Source organism: Myotis myotis, unplaced genomic scaffold, assembly GCF_014108235.1.
Source record: "Myotis myotis isolate mMyoMyo1 unplaced genomic scaffold, mMyoMyo1.p scaffold_m19_p_9, whole genome shotgun sequence".
Lineage (NCBI taxonomy): Eukaryota > Metazoa > Chordata > Mammalia > Chiroptera > Vespertilionidae > Myotis > Myotis myotis.
In genome coordinates, this window is record NW_023416401.1 from 90130129 (window position 1) to 90149109 (window position 18981).

The window sequence follows — 18981 nt, forward strand, 5'->3', positions numbered from 1 at the left end:
CTAACTCCCGTATAGAGCCCTGGGTCCTGGAGGCCTTTATAAACATCTGTGGAGCAGCGGAAAAACGTGCGAGTCCCTGCATTCATGACCCCCTTCCCTTGCAGGTCGGTCAGTTGAACTTTTAATGCTGAGAAGCCTGCCTCCTGGCGATTACTCAGTGCCGCTTTCCATCAGAGACGGACAGGGCCTTTCCCAGAAGCAGACTGTCCATGTGAGGGTCTGTTCCTGTCCTGGCGGAGCCATGTGTGCGGCGGAGCCATTAGCTGCCGGACCAGAGCTCCCTGTGGGGGTCCTTGCTCCTCTCTGCGTGGTGTTCCTGGCTCTGGCAGGTCAGCGGTCCAGGCCGTAAGCCGGGAGAATGGAGCCCTCTGGGGTGGGGAGCAGGTGATGGCAGACAGCAGTGGGATGCCGGGAGAATGACCTGGAGGCTCATCGAGTCCCAGGCTCAGATCAAAGGTGGCTGACCTGGTCAGACATGCTGTCTGTCTGGCAAAAGCAGCTTCTATTCAGTGAGCAGCAATCTACAGCAGAGGAGACACAGGGTGACCCGAGGTTTGTAAACGGGGCAGCAATACACAGATGTCTGTCTGGGCTTCTGGGCTCCTGGGCTTGGGGAAGGCAAATAAGGAAACTAGATTTTCAAATAAACACCATATTTCCGGTTACATGGCATTAGTCAACCAAGTCAACAAACAGTTACCTAGCACCTGTGCCCCAGGCTGTGCAAAGCTCTGCAGTTACTAAGACGATTAAGGCACATCCGACCCTGTCATTCATGACCCCGTCATTCACGACTGAGGTACAAGTTAACAGACGGCCCCGGTGAAGCCTCTGATACAGACGGGCTTGTTTAACTCACTTCCCTTTGTCTCATCGCAGCTGCTCTGCTTCTCCTGCTGCGATGCGATTGTGTGTCTGGAGCCAAGAGGCACAGCTGCCCCGCCCTGCACCAAGAGGGCCTGCAGACCCTGATCATGTACAATGACGAGAGCAGAGCCATCGCAGGCCAGGTAAGGAAACAGCACTTTGTGTTTGGTGACAATGATGTCGATAATAAATCTACCTTTTCCCCACTCACTGTGCCCGCCTCTCCTGTCTTCACTCTAATTTGAGTAGCAAAAGGGAAACATCCCCAATGTTGTCCAACTTAACTAAATTGATTTATTGCTTTAGGTCACTGTTTCTTGATGGGGGGTGGTTTTGCCCCCCAGGGGACATTTGGCAATGTCTGGAGATAATTTTGATGGTCGCACTCGGCTGGGGGGTGCGGGGGGCGGGGGGAGAGGATGCTTTTGGTACCTAGTAGGTGGAGCCCAGGGATACTCTAAACACCCTCCAGTGCCCAGCATGGCCCCGCAACAGAACAGTGTGTGCCCCAGTGTCTGCAGTGCCGAGGCTGAGAAACCTTGTTTAGGAGAAAATGGCTTGACCGGGTGGTTTTCTCAATGGACAACGTGCGGGGCTTACTAATCAAATGAGTCCACAGCTTCTTGGCTGTGGCCTGAAGTAAGGCAGAGCCACCCCCCTTCCTCAAGGTCAGAGGCTGAGCACCGCTTGCTGACCTTAAAGGGACAAGACCTGGGCTTTGCATCTTATTAGTTGCGCCATATTGAGCACATCACTTAACCCCACATCCTCCTCTGTGAATCAGGGTAAAAATCAACCCCACGGATTTCTTGGGGATCAAAGAAGACTATGCCCTGGAAGCACCCACAGTCGCCTGACACCAGCCCTGCCATATCTCAGCTGTCCTCACAGCCACCTCGGCTGGAGTTGGCCATGAGATGAAAGCACTGTGAACACCCCTGTCTGTCTTCATTAAGAACTAAGGTGGCTGATCTAAAAAATAAAAGCCAAATGTCGAAAGGCAACACCTCTCGCTCACAGCGGCCCCAGGTGGCCCACCTTCTGTGGCCTTAGACCTCACCCACGGTGTTCTCCTGGGAGGAGAGCAGTTGCAACATGACATGCTCTTGGGAAAAGACCTGCTGATGGTTGTTGGCTTCATGAGCGAGTAAATAGGGAGACACTCCGCAAAGTGACTGGGGGTTGGAGAAGCTGGTGGTCCGCCAAGACTCCTTGGATTCTTCCCCGCGTTCTCTTCCCTACTGGCATGCAGCAAGGGAGAGTAACAGCCTTGGGTCACGCTGCAGATGTATGTGCACGCCTGCACCTGCACACAGGCCCACTGAGCCCTTCCTGGTACAGAGAGGAGACGGCAGGAAGCATGGTCCAAACTCTCCATGTAGCTGGTCTCCCCTCCCCCCCCCCCCCCCAGCAGTAAAAGCAGCAGTTCCCCAGTTTGTGTCATTTGAAGAAGGAAACTGTCTTGACAACCCGCAGTGCTTTGTGTAACAGACAAACCACCCTGCCTCGGGCAGTTCCACTCTGCTCTGAAGCGCAACCCTCCAGGACAATGGAACTGGCTCCCTGACTGGGCTGTGCTTAGTCTCCTGCTTGGTGGGGTGGAGCTGGGGCTGCTGAGCTTGGAGGAGTTGGGGGAAGTGGCCTCGCCACGCACTGGCTGCCGACACCGTTCAGGGGGAAGGGGTAATGGCGGTGCCCCGGTGCTCTCCCTGTTGGCCAGCGGCTCAGTGGTGCTCTCCTGGAAAGAGGAAGCAGCCACAGAAGCAGGGCGTGTGCAGCTTGTCATCGCAGCGCTGAGGCCAGGCAGGCAGAGGGAGTCTGGTGGCCAAGGGCACTGGTCAAGTATCAGCTATCGGAGAGAGGAGCGCATGCAGGACAAGGTTTCTCTGTCCTCGTCTAGTCCCACGGCATCCTCCCTCTCATCTCTAACTCTCAGCTCAGGTGTCCTCTGATTAACGTTGGCTTTATGCCCCATTCCTGCCAAGGTACCCTTAGGGCTCTGAGAACAGGGCACACAGCAAACCTGGGTTTAGATCACAAAACTGTGGATACATAATCTAAGTGACTACCGACTTGCACATATAAAGTGAGATTAATAATGTTCTCTCTGACTTAAATTTATTGGACAATTTAACCAAAATACACATGTGAAGTTTTTAGCACAGACTAGGGTATTGGCAGGCACGCAAGCAACAGTGACTGCCAATATTAGACTTGCTGACAGCAATTACTAATTATGTCTTTGTAACCACTGGTTACATCTCCATGAGTGCATGCTTCTCCATGATCATCTCACCTGAATGCACCTGCCTACACCTGTGCACACTCACCTGGGGCCTTCTGTGCTCCTGGGAGGACTCGCCTCATCCGAGATGCCTACCATTGATTCCACCCTCTGTCGACCACAAACAAAAGTTGGTCATGTATTCCATCAGGAAAAAGGAAAACGAAAGGATTAGGACCCCACAGCGTGGACCTGGCGAGCCTTGCCTGTGAGGCCCTGAGAAGGAGGAAGAGGACGTGGAAGCAAAGGTGCGGGCCAATGTTATGATAGAGTTCCTCCCACAGTTCTTCCGCCGACACAGGCCCGCCCGATTCCCGCCTGGTCAGGGTCTCCATTGGCCTCTGGACGCGCATGAGGAAGGTCTGTAAGATTACATAGATGCTTCCCATCTCTAAGGGGAAGCGGGTGAATTCTCAGGAGAGAAATGCAGCCGCCGTCAACATCTGAGCCCCTCAGCGAGTAGTTGTTGGATGAGGAATGATGGAGATGGTGCATGCTGCACGGCCAGAGCCATCGTCGCAAGCCTCAGAGGACTACCTTGTAGATAACGAGACGCTGTTGAAACGAGGGTTTCTAGCATTGCTTAACGTGAAACACTGAGCCAGAAACCCCGCTTCCCCCCATCAGTTACAGGAGCCCCTTCCCTAAATGACTGCACTTTACCTGCAGGACAGCCGTTGGATGTTTTCTGGGATGGCCTGTGTTCGTGTTGGGGGAGATGCTATTCCTTGCTGTGTGCCTTATGCTTGCCATCATTATTTCAGCCCTGTGCCTCACAGATTGGCTCAGAGGTCAGGAATCAGAAGCCAGCCCTGCCCACCCACACAGCGGAGGAAGGCGCCACGCTGGGTGCTAAGGTAAGCGTGGCTGCTGGGCTGCTTGGGTTTAAGGTGGCTTCGCAGATGGTTTCCGTGGCAGGAACTGCCTGGCTGTTCTCCCACCCGAGTGCAGTCGCTCCCCACCGCAAGGCCACGCCACACCTGCCCAGTGCCACCTTCGTGACTTTTTGCCACGTGCTTCTGCTGCTTGTACTAGTGTACTCTTAAATATTTTTCTTTAAATGGACTGGTGTCCAAATAAAGTACATTTCTTGTAGATAGGAACTGGTATGTTTCAATTGTCAATGAAAACCCATTTTTTTTGTGTGGAATGGAAAATAGATGCAATAGGAATAGGAGCCAATAATTCCAGGTAGAAAATGCTGCCCGCCAAAGGGTCTCTCTCTGTGAAAAGGGAGGCATCAAATCCATGATGGCCCCAAACAGAGACTTTCTGTTGACGTTCCTAGGAGAATGGATAAAGAATTGGAAAGGGAATTATATTCTCACCAGAAGATTCCATGTCACTTAAAACCCTGGCTAACTCTCCCTCTCTAAGTGGCAGATGATCCTGCCCATGGAACAGCACATGAGTGCAGGGCTGCCATAAATGATGGGGCAGGTGCTTGGCTAGGGGTGAGCAGGGCTGCCCTTCCTCATCCATGTGCAGACCTCATATGGGCTGGTGGTGGTCTTCTCTCTCCTTTCTCTTTAACCATCCGCACGCATCCCGAGGCCAGCAGCTGCCCCTGTAGCACAGTACTTGCTCTGATTTGCCGACCATGCCCTCGTGTGCACTCTACAAGCTCAAATCTGCAGAATTTTTACCAGAACCTGTTGGGGAGGACACCTCGTTTCTCCATTTACAGAGGAGGAAACAAAGGCCTGTGTCCCTGGGTTCCCTTCATGGCGTCCTGCAAATAGTATTTGCACCTGTGGTGACAGGTTAACTAAACAGCATTCACATACCTTCCCTAAATTACATTGTCCTTATGATTTATTGGGCAACCTGGCACCTTATAATCGGCTGCAAAGCACAAGCTATCTTAGATAACACCATTGCTAGGGTCCATTGCCTGCTTTATTTTCTTTGAAATTTTATTTCATTATTGAAGGGCCTTTATGAAAATAATAGAAACCTCAAGCAAAAGCCTCACATCCCTAAACTGAAACAGCTTCATTTGTCTGTCACCTTCTAGACCTTGTCCACGTGCATATTCAACTCGTGGGTACCTCTGTCATCATTGTTAGAAGTTAGAACCTGCATCTTCAAGTCATATTAGGTCACACACTGACATTTTGCTATAGCCTTTTTTTTCTTGCATCTCTCCACCTTTCCTTTTTCACTCCTACGTTCTTCCCCCCGCCCCCTTATCATAATGCTCATTTTTGTTTGCATATGAGAGTGTGAGCAAGGGAAGCATGCTGAAGGACACACACAGCTGCTTTGTTTCCAACTGGAGGGAATTGCATTGTCTTTTGGGTAAACCGTCGTTCCCCCCCTAGGATATAAATGAAGTGCTGCCACCTCCAGCACATGCATCAGACCAAGCACATTTTGTCCTGGGACTCCAGTGAGTTACAGAAGTTCACTCCCTGCTGTGGTCATCTCACTAATGATTGACTGTTCCCTTATAAGCAGCCTTTCTAGAAGATTCTGTGATACTGGTGGAATGAACACATAGTAAAGACCTTCTCATCTATCCAACTAGCTATTGTCATCGTTGAGTGTTGTTAAGAGTTATTTGGTAGTCCTGATCCAATGTGGCACCTTTTAGGACACTCACAAATGAGTATGTTTTCTTGTGTCCACCCAAGGGTGCCAGGGATCATCTCTAAGAGTCAGAGCTCATGGCTCTGAGCCTGACCCACGTCTAGCCCAGTGACTTCACACCTCCTGCCAAAATGAGCCCTGGGTCCCCTAGCCCCATGTCCTTACGTAGTCTATGTACAAATTCTAGAACAATTGCTTTTCTTTGTAAAATGATTTTTCTGAAATAATTTTCAGACTCACAAGAACTTATAAACACAGTCCAGAGAGTTCCTGTGCAACCTGCCCACAGGGAAGCCTCTCACGTAACCACAGTACATTACCAAACCCAGATTGCTGACTTGGGCAGCACACTCTTAATGCAGGTCTCAAACACAGACCTCCAACTTCACTAGTGTATCTAGGTATTATTTTAACAACAAAAAAATACTTCTTCTGATAAAAACTAGAAAAGGTGTTCACAGTTTTTATGGTGGAAAGCTTCTAAAAAAAGAATTCAAGACCTCTATAATTTCATTATCATTTCTCAGCCTGTGTTTGAGCTAGGATAGAAATGTACTGTTCTGTTTTGCACAGAGATGATGCCACTAACCCACCCTTCAAGGGTTGTGCATTGAGAGGTGTGTCCCTCTGGTCCTGGTGGGACCAGTGTTCTGGGCATGGAACCTGGTCAATAGCATAGGCCCTGAGCTCAGAAGGACCCTGTTCTTGGCTTAATGCTCTACTGTCATTATCTTGAACTTGTTAATATTGGGACAATGGGCCCCACATTCTCACGTTGTACTGGGTCCTGCAAATTATGTAGCTGATCTTGTCCCTAGGGGTGGATGTGCCTCGTTCACAAATGCTGAGGCAATGCCCATGGCACAAGGAGTCTTACTAAGCTTTTGTGGACCCAAAACAGGACTTGCAAATCACATTCCCATGCTCCATCCCCGTAAAGCAGCTGTCAAGCTTGCCCATGGATCTTTGCCAGGACGGCCTACACGATCTTTATAACTTCCATATATTTTGTGCCGAAAGAAAAGGCAATATGATTGTAAGGATTTCTAGTGATGTGCTTGCAGGATCTCCTCTCTCTTCCACCACACGCAGGTGATGCGTGACCAGGCTGCCCTCGATCCTACTCTCCCTCAAGGAGAGTTCTGGCCACCCTCCACCTGGACGGTGCCCCCATCTTCTGGCCAGCAGAGGCCGTTGATGGGGAGTTCGAGGAGGGCTCCTCAGAGGGGTTAAGGCTCTGCCCCTTTGCTTTGCAGGTGTACCTGGGTACCGGGGTGTCCAGACAACCCTTGGAAGGGAGGGCAGGAGTGATGGCGGAGATCCTGCATCAGGTAGAGGCTTCCCCGTGTTGGCGTCCCCATCCGGGCCCAGCTGGGGGTGCTTCCCCTAAACCGCTGTTGCTGTCAGCTGGGGCTGCGGCCACAACAGACCGAGGCTTACACAGGCCTGCTTCTCACAGTCCTGGGCCTGGGGCCTGAGATCGGGGGCCAGCAGGGGCGGGTGCTGTAAGAGTCTTCCTGCTCCACAGACGGTCACTTTCTTGCTGTGTCCTTACATGGCAGAGAGACACCTGTCTCTTCTTAAGGGGCACTAATCCTATCACAAGGACCCCACCCTCATGACCTCATCTAAACCTAATTATCTCCCAAAGGCCCCACCTCCAAATACCATCCCAGGGTGGGCGGGCCTTCAGCGTAGGACTTTGGGAGGCATGCTTTGGTCCAGGGCAAGCACTTTCATGGGATCGAGTTCCAGGGCCTATTTCCGCAGAACACGATCCAAGACAAGAGTGAAAGGTCTCTTTCTGGGGAATCATGAACCACGCGGTTGACGAGGCTTAGGGATTGTTGGTGATAACATTAGCTCTCTCCTGGAAGCTCCCCAGCACAGGCAGTTGGGCAGTTGGGCAAAGCCATGGGTGATTCCAGCGGGAGGAGCCCGAGGAGAGCCGTGTCACTGAGGGTGAGCTCTGTGCGCTCCCCACTCGGGGATGGCGGGGAGCGCACAGACGCAGCAGATGCGACTTCTGACTCCCAGGGGCTCCATGTGTTGTTGCAGGAAAGCTGGGGCTCAGCCCCGTGGTAGCAGAAGTGCAGAGGAGTATGTCAAGGTTAGTGGGCTCATCTGCCGAGACTGACTTAGTTGGCAAGCGCATCTCTAAGGGATTGAAAGATACCTAACTCATTCAGTCTTCGCATTAGCCCGCCTGGGCTGGAGCTATCCTTTTCCTCACCTATAAAAGGTGGAAACTGGGGACGGAGAAATTAGGTGACATGTCCAAGGTCACAGACAGAACGTGGTAGAAATGGGGTCAAATGCAGGGGCCCTGGCTCCCGGGTGCGGGCGCTTGGGGAGCTTGTTCAAGAGCATTGCTCCCAGGCCCCAACCCTGCAGACCCTGCATTTGTGGGTCTGGGTGCTCAGCAGAGTGTCTGACCTGAGGTCCTGAGACCCCGTTTTGTGAAATCCAACGACCCTTCCCATGGCTGTCAGAGTGGGCAGCAGCCAGGTGCCAGGTGGTACAGCGTGAGGGAGTGAGATGCAGATGGTGGCGGGGTAGAGAGCCCCCATGTCACCTCCTCCTGGGCCTGTCCTGGTGCCTGGGGGTGGGGTGGGGGGGGGCGCTCTGTGCCTCAGTGACAACCCTAGGTCGGTGTGGACTTGGTCCCTCCAAGCACCTGCTCCCAAGTCCTGCAGAGTGGACAGTGCTGAGTCGCGGTTCAAAAAACCACTGTCTCCAAGTCCAGAAGCAACCCTGAACCCAGAGAGCCCGGGCCCTGCCGACCTGCCTGCCTGATCCTGCCGCAGCGTCGGGCAGCCCCTGGTCCTCAGCTCCCATCTGTAAAGGAGGGTGGGGACAGCCCCCCGCATCAGGGGTGATTCTGTGCACACAGGTGTGAGGTAGCCGCATAAGCACAGCACGTCATTGTCACACGGCATCTGGGTTGCCCCTCCTCCCGCCTGTGCACCCCCAAACAGCTGAGCCAGGTGGGCCTGGTGGCTCAGGAGCGGGGCCCGCCCAGGGAAGGAGAGGCTGCAGCAGACGAGGCTGGCACAGAACAGAGGAGAGGCCTGGTTCTCCCCTTGGGAGCTTTCTACTTCGTTGGAGGTTTATGATGAATTATTGATCTTAGGGGGACTCTAAAATTGCTGACTCGGTGCAGAAACCAGCGCTGTCATCAGCCAGGATGCTGAGCTGGGATCTGCCCGGCACAGCCGCTGCGGCGTGTCTGGCTCTGGACCCAGCCTCGTCATTAATGATCCACTCGCTGCACCAAGGATGGGCCGGGTGCGGGCACCCATTGGCCACTGGCCAGAGCTGCCTCTCCTGCCCCACCCCCTCGGGTACATGCCGCAGTGGCCTCAGTCCCCGAGTGAGTGGACCCAGGCAACGGGCAGATGCAGGGGGAGGTTCCCATGTTCACCTGTGGGCACCAGTAACCACAGGGCCATGGTGTTTCCAGTTAAACAGGGAGCCTTGGAGTGGCTCCTGCAGCCAGCGGAAGGTGGGGACAGCCGGCAGCCTATCGAGGGGAGGGCACGGCTGAGAGCTCCATGGGCTCCGGGGCTTCTCGGCTTCCTCTTTCCAGGTCTTGCCCCACCGCCTGCCTCCTCCAGCTCTGAGATGTTTGATTCTGAGCGTCTTCAGGCCCTGGGTGAGCTCACCCCTCAGGCCACTGTTAGCTAGTGATGGTCAGAGGTCCTTGCTGACCCATTGCCACTGAGATGCAATAACTGGCTCAGATTTGCACCAGCCCCTCCCAGAGGTGTCTGAAGGTACATGGGGGAAGCCCTTTAACCTCGGCCGTCGGTCCATCCACCCAACAAACATTTATGGAGTCACTCAGACCAGAAAAACGCAGAAAAGTCTTCACAGAGCGATGGCGTGGGCTTGTAGGAGCTGGAGTTTGCTGAGTGGAGGCTGGCAGTTGGGCATGGTCATTTGGGAAGGGGACAGCAGGTGTCGGGGCACAGGTGGTGGAGAGATGAACCCCCAAAATAAACCTACTAGAGGGCGGGGTACTGCCGAGGGCCGTCATAGGTCCTCCCAGGACTTAGCTGGAAAGTGTGATGGCGCTCCTTCCCCTCAGTTGGCTGCCACCGCTGAGTCCGTAGCACCGTCTGTTACGGCTGGGGACAGAGGGGCGGCCCACCGTATCCTCATAGCCTGTTGCTGCAGCGTCCCTCATGGAGCTGCAGGAACGAGCCCTGTGGGGAAGAACCTGGCCTTCACCTCCTCTTTCCCTGGCTTTTCTCCAGAAGCTCTGTGGGCTCCATGTGCTGGCCGCAGACCCCGGTTCCCTGCCTCACATCTACATGGAGGAGGGGGAGCTGGAAGGGGCAGAAAGTCTGAGCTCACTTGCCTTCTCAGAGCACACGCCGTCACTGCCCAACCTGCTGGACTGGCTGGGGCCCAAGCCTGAAGAAATGCATCCCAGAGCATCTCTTAAAAGTGCAAGACATTATGGTCCATTGAAATAATCCTCCCTCCCTCCCCCCCCCTCCTTTCTTTCTTTCTTTCTTTCTTTCTTTCTTTCTTTCTTTCTTTCTTTCTTTCTTTCTTTCTTTCTTTCTTTCTTCCTTCCTTCCTTCCTTCCTTCCTTCCTTCCTTCCTCCCTCCCTCCCTCCCTCCCTCCCTCCCTCCCTCCCTTCCTTCCTTCCTTCTTTCCTCCTTCCCTCTCTTTCTTTCTTCTTTCCTCCTAGTCTTAGACTCAGGATAAACTCTGAGTTCAGATTAGATGCTTTGATATTCTCAGGCCACACATCTTGAACCAAAATAGCAGGTTATGCTTTTTTAAAAATTTGATTCATCAGATAGATTTTCCAGAGACGCTTTTAAATTAAACTTGAATGTAATTTCTTGCTTCCATTAGCAGCCCAGCTCAGAACGAAAATGAAATATAATCTATGGGTTAACCAGCAATTTGTTAATAACAGGTAATATTGGGGGTGAAATGAAAATACATTTTAGTGATTATACATATTTCTGTAACTATGATTCTGTTTCAGTTTAAGTGAAAAAACAGGTAAATAGGGAAATATTTTCTAGAAGATTAGTGCTCAGTATTTTTAGTGATTAAAAAAATAAATAGTAATCCTTTCCAGTTTTTTAGTACGCATAAATAAAATATTATGAAAGAAGTGATTATGCTTACAACTGTATAAGCAGTGCATACTTTAAAAATGAACAGACATAATTTAACTTGCATGGATTATGTAAGCAAAATCATTTAGTAGCCTTTAATGAATAAATTCCAATTAGATTGCATCTTTTTAAAAATCGATTTTTATTTTTCAATTACAATGGACATACAATACTGTATTTGTTTCAGGTGTATACCCCAGTCCCCTCAATACTCACACCCACCTGACACCATACCTAGGGATTAGAATATCACTGACTGTACTCCCCCTGCTGTACCCTACACCCCCATGGCGACACAAGCACTTCTCACTTGTACTTCTAAACCCCTTCACCTTTCTCACCCATCCCCCACCCCTTCCCATCTGGCAACTGTCAAAATGTTCTCTGCATCTATGAGTCTCTTTCTGTTCTGCTTGTTCATTTTTTTTGACTTTTAGATTCAATTGCTGATAGATATGTATTTATTGCCATTTTATTGTTCATATGTTTTATCTTTATTTCTTCTTTTTCTTAAAGAAGACATTTCATGTTACTCCAATTACATTGTACCTTTAAACAAAATCACAAGTCTAATTGATTTTTTTACTTGTCCACTTACGGCTAGGATAAGTGTTGGGGAGAGGATGGCTTCTTTTAAATAGGTTAAAAAGGGTTAACAGTAGGACATGAGCTCTACAAAGTCAGTTTCCTGGTCTGAGCAATAGATGAGAGTCTGGCTCAGCAAAACGCTAAATGCTATCAGGACACTCACAGGCACACATTGTAGACCTAAAAGGCGACAGGGAATCGGGAAACCTTACATGACCGATGAGCGTGACCTGTGAGTGCCCTCCGGCACCCTGGGATGAACGGGCGAAATCTATTAAACATCGTTTTAGCAGACTCGGGGTTAAAACCTCCTCTTTCTTATGAGGAAGGGGTGGAAACATTTACTGCAAAGCCTCGGTGTTTGTACACGGTTTCCTCACTCCTCACCTGGGGCCCTGGATCTCCCATCTGACCCTAGAGCCGCTGTGCGAACACTGGGGGCTGCCAGGAGAATTGAAGACATTTCTGGGTTATTCGTGATAAAAGTGCTTTTCTGAAAAGTGTAGTTTTTGAGTGTGAAGTGTCGGCAGGGATCGGTAGACGGTCTTAGGCCTTCCTGGATCTGAGGCAAGGAACAGAGAATGATCTGCCGTCCCCTCCCCCATCTGTTTTGTGAATAAAGTTTTATTGGTGCCCAGCCATGCTCGTGTATCATTTATGTGCCACGGATGACTGCTCGGTGCTGTCACAGCAGGGCTGTTAGTCACAACACAGACCCTCTGTTCCCACAAAGCCAGACCTGTTTCCTTTCTGGCTCTTCACAGAAAAAAGAGTGCCGGCCCTTGCTGAAGGCATTCTTTTTGGAAACCTCCCATGGAATCAACAGGTGCAGATGGATCCACAGCTCTGCGTTACAAACAGACCCACGCCATACAGATACGTAGGTTAGGAGGAAGTTCGCTTTGGCCTCGGGCAGCTGGTGGGTGGTGAATCCTGGCTGCTGTGCATGTTGGTGAATTCCTGCCATAGGACACTCTCTCCAACCGACTGTTTTCAAAAGTAATAAAATACTCAGGAAAAAGTCAATGATGCCCAAGTTAATAATTCACAAGGAGAACAAAATGTTACATTTTGTGGACACTGAATTAGACATTGATTAATTTTTATTAATCAATGTTGCAGCCTTTGTGTGTTTTGGAGCCAATATGTAAACAAGTTCAGCCCCTGGCTAATTTCACAGGCCTCAGAGGGATGGTCGTGTCCTGGGGGTAAAGGGGCCCCGTGGGCATGTTTCTGAAGCTCCCCTGGCGTATGAGACGTCAGGCGTTCCTGTGGATGCCAGTCTGTGTGACACAGCATTGCCTTCCCCGGCTGATACCTGTACTGAGCATTCATGATGTGGCTGCGTCTCCTACAAGTCCATTCCCACGTCTATCCACACGCTTAAAAGGTTTCCGTGGGAAACCGCTGGTGAAAGCCTAAGCTGCCAGTGGGGCTTACCTGTGAACTACACCGGGTCTATTATGCAGTATAACCGAAGAGTTTCTTCAGGGAAACTGATTGTATTAAGAACATTAGTCTCCCAATTGCTTAGCAGTCTAAGGATAGCTGCGGTCTCCCAGGTTAAGTATGTATTTGGTGTTTCATCAATTGTGGTTTTCCGTTCGCTTCAACAATCTCGTTCGTTGCACGGAGCTTCTCATCAGAGGTGCCTGCCCTGCTTACTCTTGTGATTTGCTGAACACAGACGTTGTGAACACAGATAACACCCAAGTGGCACTCGCACCGGGAACCTCCCTGTGTGTCCCTGCACAGCAGGTGTAGTCACGGTCCCCTCAAAGGCGCGTGGGCAGAGGACCCCAGACATTGTTTAGTCACCGTCGCCTCTGAAATGTGTGTGTCAGAGGCCAAACAAATCTGCCGTAAGGAGAAGGAGGATAAAGACTCCTGAGGCAACAGCAAAGACACTTCTCTACCGTTCCCAGCACGGACTCTGGTACTGGTACCCGACACGGATATGAGGTGGCAGGGACTGCGCATCATCTCAATATCGGCTGCCTCTCCTTCCTCAAAGACAGAACCCCTGTCAGCCATCAGGAACTCGAGTGACATTTCCCATCCTCCCCTGCAGGCAGGTATGGCCAAGTTACCGAGTTCTGGCCAATGGAAGGTAACTTCCAGGAAGTGTCCTTGAAGGGTGGAGATGGGTCTGTCTCTTCCCCGTCTCCGAGGTCTGCTGGCTGGAATGAAGATGCAATGGCTGGCACTGTGGCAGCCATTCTGGATGTGGGTGCAACAGGACAGAAAGGGGGTAGGTCTCTGACACCAAGGAGCCCGTGCGCCCATTCCTGGACCACCTTACTCTAGTCCCAAAATGAAGGAGAATTCACTATGTCTTGTTTAAGTCACTGCTATTTCGGATTTTCTGTCACTTGTGGCCAAATCTAATCTTTTTTTTAAAAATATATTTTATTGATTTTTCACAGAGAGGAAGGGAGAGGGACAGAGAGCCAGAAACATCGATGAGAGAGAAACATCGATCAGCTGCCTCCTGCACACCCCCTACTGGGGATGTGCCCACAACCAAGGTACATGCCCTTGACCGGAATCGAACCTGGGACCCTTCTGTCCACAGGCCGACGCTCTATCCACTGAGCCAAACCAGTCAGGGAGCCAAATCTAATCTTAACTGATACAAAATAAAGGAACAAGAGAAACAAGGCTCAAGTAGCAGAACTGCAGCGTGGTGTGGGCTCAATCCGTGGCACCACGTGTCGTGGTCAGAGGACCGGTGACCCTTCTCATGCAGACAAAGCCTTGGTAACAAGGGCTCCTGTGCTTCTGAGAGGCGCGCATGCGCTGAGCAAGGATGAGGGAGGAACTGCGTAAGGTAGACACGCGTTACTGCTGCTCGCTGCTCGCAGCACAGTCCTCAGAGAGCGATGGACTCAGGCCACTGCACACAGATGGATCAGAAGTCTACGTTTTGGGGAAAAAAATTGTTCTTCCAATGAAACCACCGCCTGTCCTGAGAAAGCCTGTGGTTGCCCAACCCCAGAGCCATCCCTGGAACCACCAACCTGGGAGATGGAGTGCAACCAGCGCGGGCGCCTGTGATGCCGCGTCCGCCAGGCGCGGGGAGGGCAGGACGCAGGCAGGCCGTGAGGGCCACCTCGGACTTCTCTGGTCCCCCCGCTTTGCTCACTGGGCAATTGCGGACCGTGGTGACGAGTTTATGGGAGCAGGAGTGTTTGTAGTAGGCATGCTGCTCCCACACATCTACCCTGCGGGGGTGTAGGGGACCGGGAACTTATTATCCAGTTTACAGGTTGTGCATGTTGGTGAATTCCTGCCCCAAGCAGTGCCAGGTTAGAGTGTGTCTGAGTAGACTGGTCTGGGGACACCTTTAAGGTCCTGCCTCCCACAGGGAAACACTCAGTAAACCCAGGGCGATAAGAAGCTCGGGCAGGCGGGGAAGAGGCATTTCTCTTTGGGCTCTGCATCAGGACGGACCCTCTTTCGGGCATGTGCCTGCTCTGGGCTCTGCAAACGCTGGGTCCCGGAGAGACTTGCTGCTCCCCATGGCGCGTAGCACTAAGGGGCATCGTGCTAGGTTCTGTATACTCCATCCACTGTGAGGAGGCAAGCAACTCCTCTGTAGTCACCCTCATTCCATTCTCAGCCCTGCATGAGCTCAGCAGTGCCCCAAAGGGCAGTGTCACCCAGAGTCGGTGGTGGGCAGGCCGGGCACGCAGGATAGCGTGGCCCTGGCCTCCAGAGGCACAGGCTACCCCACTGCTTGGGACTGCGGCCCTCGCCAGCGGAGGGCAGGTCTTTAAGACAGAGGTCAGGAGCCTCTTGGCCTCTGAGCAGGTTTCCGAGTGGGTGAGTGGGTCTATGGGGGTCTCCCCTCAGCACTAGGACCTTCTGGGCTGAATCACTCTCTGTGGTGGAGACCCTCCCGTGCCCTGTGGGTGCCATCCCTGGCCTCCACCCACTCATACCAGGGACACCCTCCCCCAGGTGTCACACCCACAGATGTCTCCACACACGCATTGCTCGGGATCCCCGGGCTCAAGTCGCCCTGGTTGAAACACTGGCAAATGGAGTGAAGCTTTAAAATACAGCCTTCCTGCCGGCCGGTGTGGCTCAGTGGTTGAGAATCGACCTATGAACCAGGAGGTCATGGTTCAATTCCTGGTCAGGGTACAAGCCCTGGTTTCAAGCTTGATCCCCAGTGTGGGGAGTGCAAGAGGCAGCCGATCAATGATTCTCTCTCACCATTGTTTCTATCCCTCTCTCCTTCTCCTCTCTTTCTGAAATCAATAAAAACACATATTTAAAATACAGCCTCCTGGAGCGTCAGCTACTGACTTAAAATTCATGAAACCGCACTGGTCAGGGAGAGTCTGGAGACACGGTCACGAGGAAGCCGTGAAGTGCCAAGTCAGCTGTGGACACTGTGCAACCCCGAGGAGGGACCTTCTCTGGCGCCGCCGCGATGCCCCTGCTCAGAGCCTCCGAGTCACGGCCACCTCTGCGCTGTGGCCACACGGAGAGGCTAACGATGCCTTGGTCGCGGGCCTGGGGCTCACGTAGTCAGCCGCTTGCAGAGGCCGTCTGGGGGTTGCCGGCAGGAATGTGGGCACCCGGCCGGCCGCAGGCTGCGAAGGTCAGCCGGCCGGATCCAGTGGGTCAGTGGGGGTCTGGACCCAGACCTAGAGATCTGAGCTATGCCCCAGTGCACAGCACGAGCGAAAGGCTACTTTCAGCTTCTCTGCGTTCGAGGTTTCCAGAGCCCCGAGGCCCTCTCTGTCCCCTGTCCTATCAGCAGGTCTGTGCTGGTCGGGCAGCTGCTGACCACCAGCGTGGAGGGCCGGGCTCGGACCCAGGGGCCTCAGTCATGCCCCTCAGCGAGGTCAGGGCCAGCTCCACCCTCAATCTCCGTGCGTCCAAGGAGAGCTCATGCTTCGTGTCCCTGCTTCTGAGGAAGGGCAGATGTGAGCAGGAAACCATCACTTCTTTTTCTAAAAATATATTCTTATTGATTTCAGAGAGGAAGGGAGAGGGAGAGAGATAGAAACATCAATGATGAGAGAGAACCATTGATCAGCTGCCTAAGGGCAGAACGGTAGCAGCCCTTTCTATTGTCGCTCATGGCGCTACTCTTCCTGAGCTTGCACCCTGCTGGGCACTGCACACAGAGTCCAAGCGCCTTCTGTTCGATCCCTGCGGCAGGAGCACGCTGCCTGTGCTCTCTGACCAGGCCCCGAAGCTGCCTGTGCTCTCTGACCAGGCCCCGAAGCTGCCTGTGCTCTCTGACCAGGCCCCGATGCTGCCTGTGCTCTCTGACCAGGCCCCGATGCTGCCTGTGCTCTCTGTCCAGGCCCCGATGCTGCCTGTGCTCTCTGACCAGGCCCCGAAGCTGCCTGTGCTCTCTGACCAGTGAAGCTGCCTGTGCTCTCTGACCAGTGAAGCTGCCTGTGCTCTCTGACCAGTGAAGCTGCCTGTGCTCTCTGACCAGTGAAGCTGCCTGTGCTCTCTGTCCAGGCCCCGAAGCTGCCTGTGCTCTCTGTCCAGGCCCCGAAGCTGCCTGTGCTCTCTGACCAGGCCCTGAAGCTGCCTGTGCTCTCTGACCAGGGCCTGAAGCTGGGGCAGAGGAGCTGCTGGCATGCACACAGGTCAGGAGAGTGGGGACTGGGCCCTGGGACTCTGCTGCCCTGCCAGGGTGGAGGCTCCCAGACTGGCAGGAGGCAGTCCTGGGCACTGGGCTGGTGACCACATGGCACCTGCTCTCTGGGCCACCATTCAAAGGCCAGGTCATGACCTGGATTGGTTATTTTCAGGGTAGGATCTGGCCAGGGTCCTGCGGCTGAAATAGAAGCTGCACCTGTGATCCCCGTGGGGCTGCATCCAGGGCCCCTGGTGCCCTTTGCCCCAGATCAGAAGCCTCTGACTCACCCACCTGGGTGGTTCTCCCCGAGGGTGCTGTGGTCCGCAGCGTCAGCACCCCACGGGGACTCGTTACAGTGCACATTCTCAGGCCCCGCCCCAGAGCTACAGACTCAGAGACTGTGGGGTGGTCCCCAGCAAGCCCTCCTGAGGGTGCCGACACCCAGGAAGGCCAAGAACCACAGCCAGAGAGGTGACAGGTTCCCCCTCACTTCCTTTCCCTCCACCCCTGAGAACAGCAGCACCAACAGCCCAGGTTGCGGTGGGTCCAGGCGAGGGGCTCCAGGTGGACGGGGGGTGGGGTGGGGGGAGGCTTGTCTCAGGACCTGGTGCACGGGGCACGTGGCTCAGCTCGGCGCGGTGAAGCTGGCCAGCCACTCAGCCTGCCACTCGTGCCGCTGTGAGTGACCACGACCCTCCCTCCCCCGGAGCAGGCTGTCCTTCTGTGACCCCAATAGTGCGAACAGGTGGGCTTCCCTGAGCTCTCCACACCTGCCCCGCCGTCCTGCCTCTCGAGGGAGGTGGGCAGCTGGACTCTCCAGTGAGACGTGAGAGCTGCAGACAGCTTCCTCTGCCCCTTGCGTCTCTCTCCGGCCTGATACCGGTGCCTGAAACGCGGCCATTATTCTTGTCCTGGTGCGAATCATTCATACTTTAGGGTGAAATAGATTTTAGATTTTTTTTAAAGTGAATTTCCTAGACCAACAATTGTCCTCCAACACGCCATTAATAGTATTTATTACCAATATTTTAATTTTTGCCAGCCTAAGTAAAAAAGAAAATTAAAGGGTTTGTAATTGTAGTTTTCACTTCCATGTCTGCCCTTAAAAATGGAATGAGTCGAGCACAGGAGCGTCTGTTTCTGAGCCATTTGTTTCCATGTGACCAGCCTGTGCGTGTTCTTCGCCCGTTTCTATTTGTTTGTAAGAGCGCTTTATATGTGAGGGTGTTGCTCTGTCAGCCACGGGTTAGAAGTATCTTTCCCTGACACTCTCTTCCATGTGAAATGTAAAATATCGTGTCGTCATATATATTAGTCATTTCCTTTATGCTTTTAAGAGGACATGACGCTCTGGCCGGTGGTGCTCAGTGGTTAAAGTCCAGCCCACACACGGAGGGGTCTTCGGTTTGATCCTTGGTCTAGGGCATGTACCTAGGTTGCAGGCTTGAACCCTAGCCCTGGTTGGGACATATGAGGGAGGCAACCAATTGATGTGTCTCTCTCACACTGATCTCTCTCTCTCTTCTCTCTCTCTCTCTCTCTCTCTCTCTCTCTCTCTCTCTCTCTCTCTCTCCTTCCTTTCCTCCCTTCCACTCTTTGTGAAAGCCAATGGAAAATATATTCTCACCTGAGGATTAACAAAAAACAAACAACAAAAAATAAGAGGAAATTGCTTTGTGAGTGAGGGGGAAAGGAGGTGCTGACAGGAAAGGGGGATGACCTTGTCTGGGGTCGGGGCAGCCCCAGTGCGTGATGTCGGAGCTGAGCGTGAGTATGATGGTGACCGGGAGGGAGGCAGCGCCCCAGGCAGGGAGCCCAGCAGGGCAGGAGTGAGCTCGGTGCCTCCCATTGGCCCAAGAGGCCCGGGAGCGGGCTGACCACGTCCACAGCA

At 52.8% G+C, this 18981-nt stretch overlaps 1 protein-coding gene across 1 annotated transcript in view; it reads left to right on the plus strand.

Moving 5' to 3' along the window:
• CDH26 (cadherin 26) overlaps positions 1 to 10225 on the plus strand; it is a 34506-nt gene extending 24281 nt beyond the window's left edge. The window contains exons 12-16 of the mRNA XM_036320984.1: positions 105 to 329; positions 859 to 1010; positions 3916 to 4008; positions 7000 to 7074; positions 10003 to 10225. Of these exons, the coding sequence (XP_036176877.1) occupies positions 105 to 329; positions 859 to 1010; positions 3916 to 4008; positions 7000 to 7074; positions 10003 to 10224 (767 nt within the window). The 3' untranslated portion in view covers position 10225. The remainder of the gene's footprint in view (positions 1 to 104; positions 330 to 858; positions 1011 to 3915; positions 4009 to 6999; positions 7075 to 10002) is intronic.
• The last annotated feature ends 8756 nt before the right edge of the window (positions 10226 to 18981 follow it).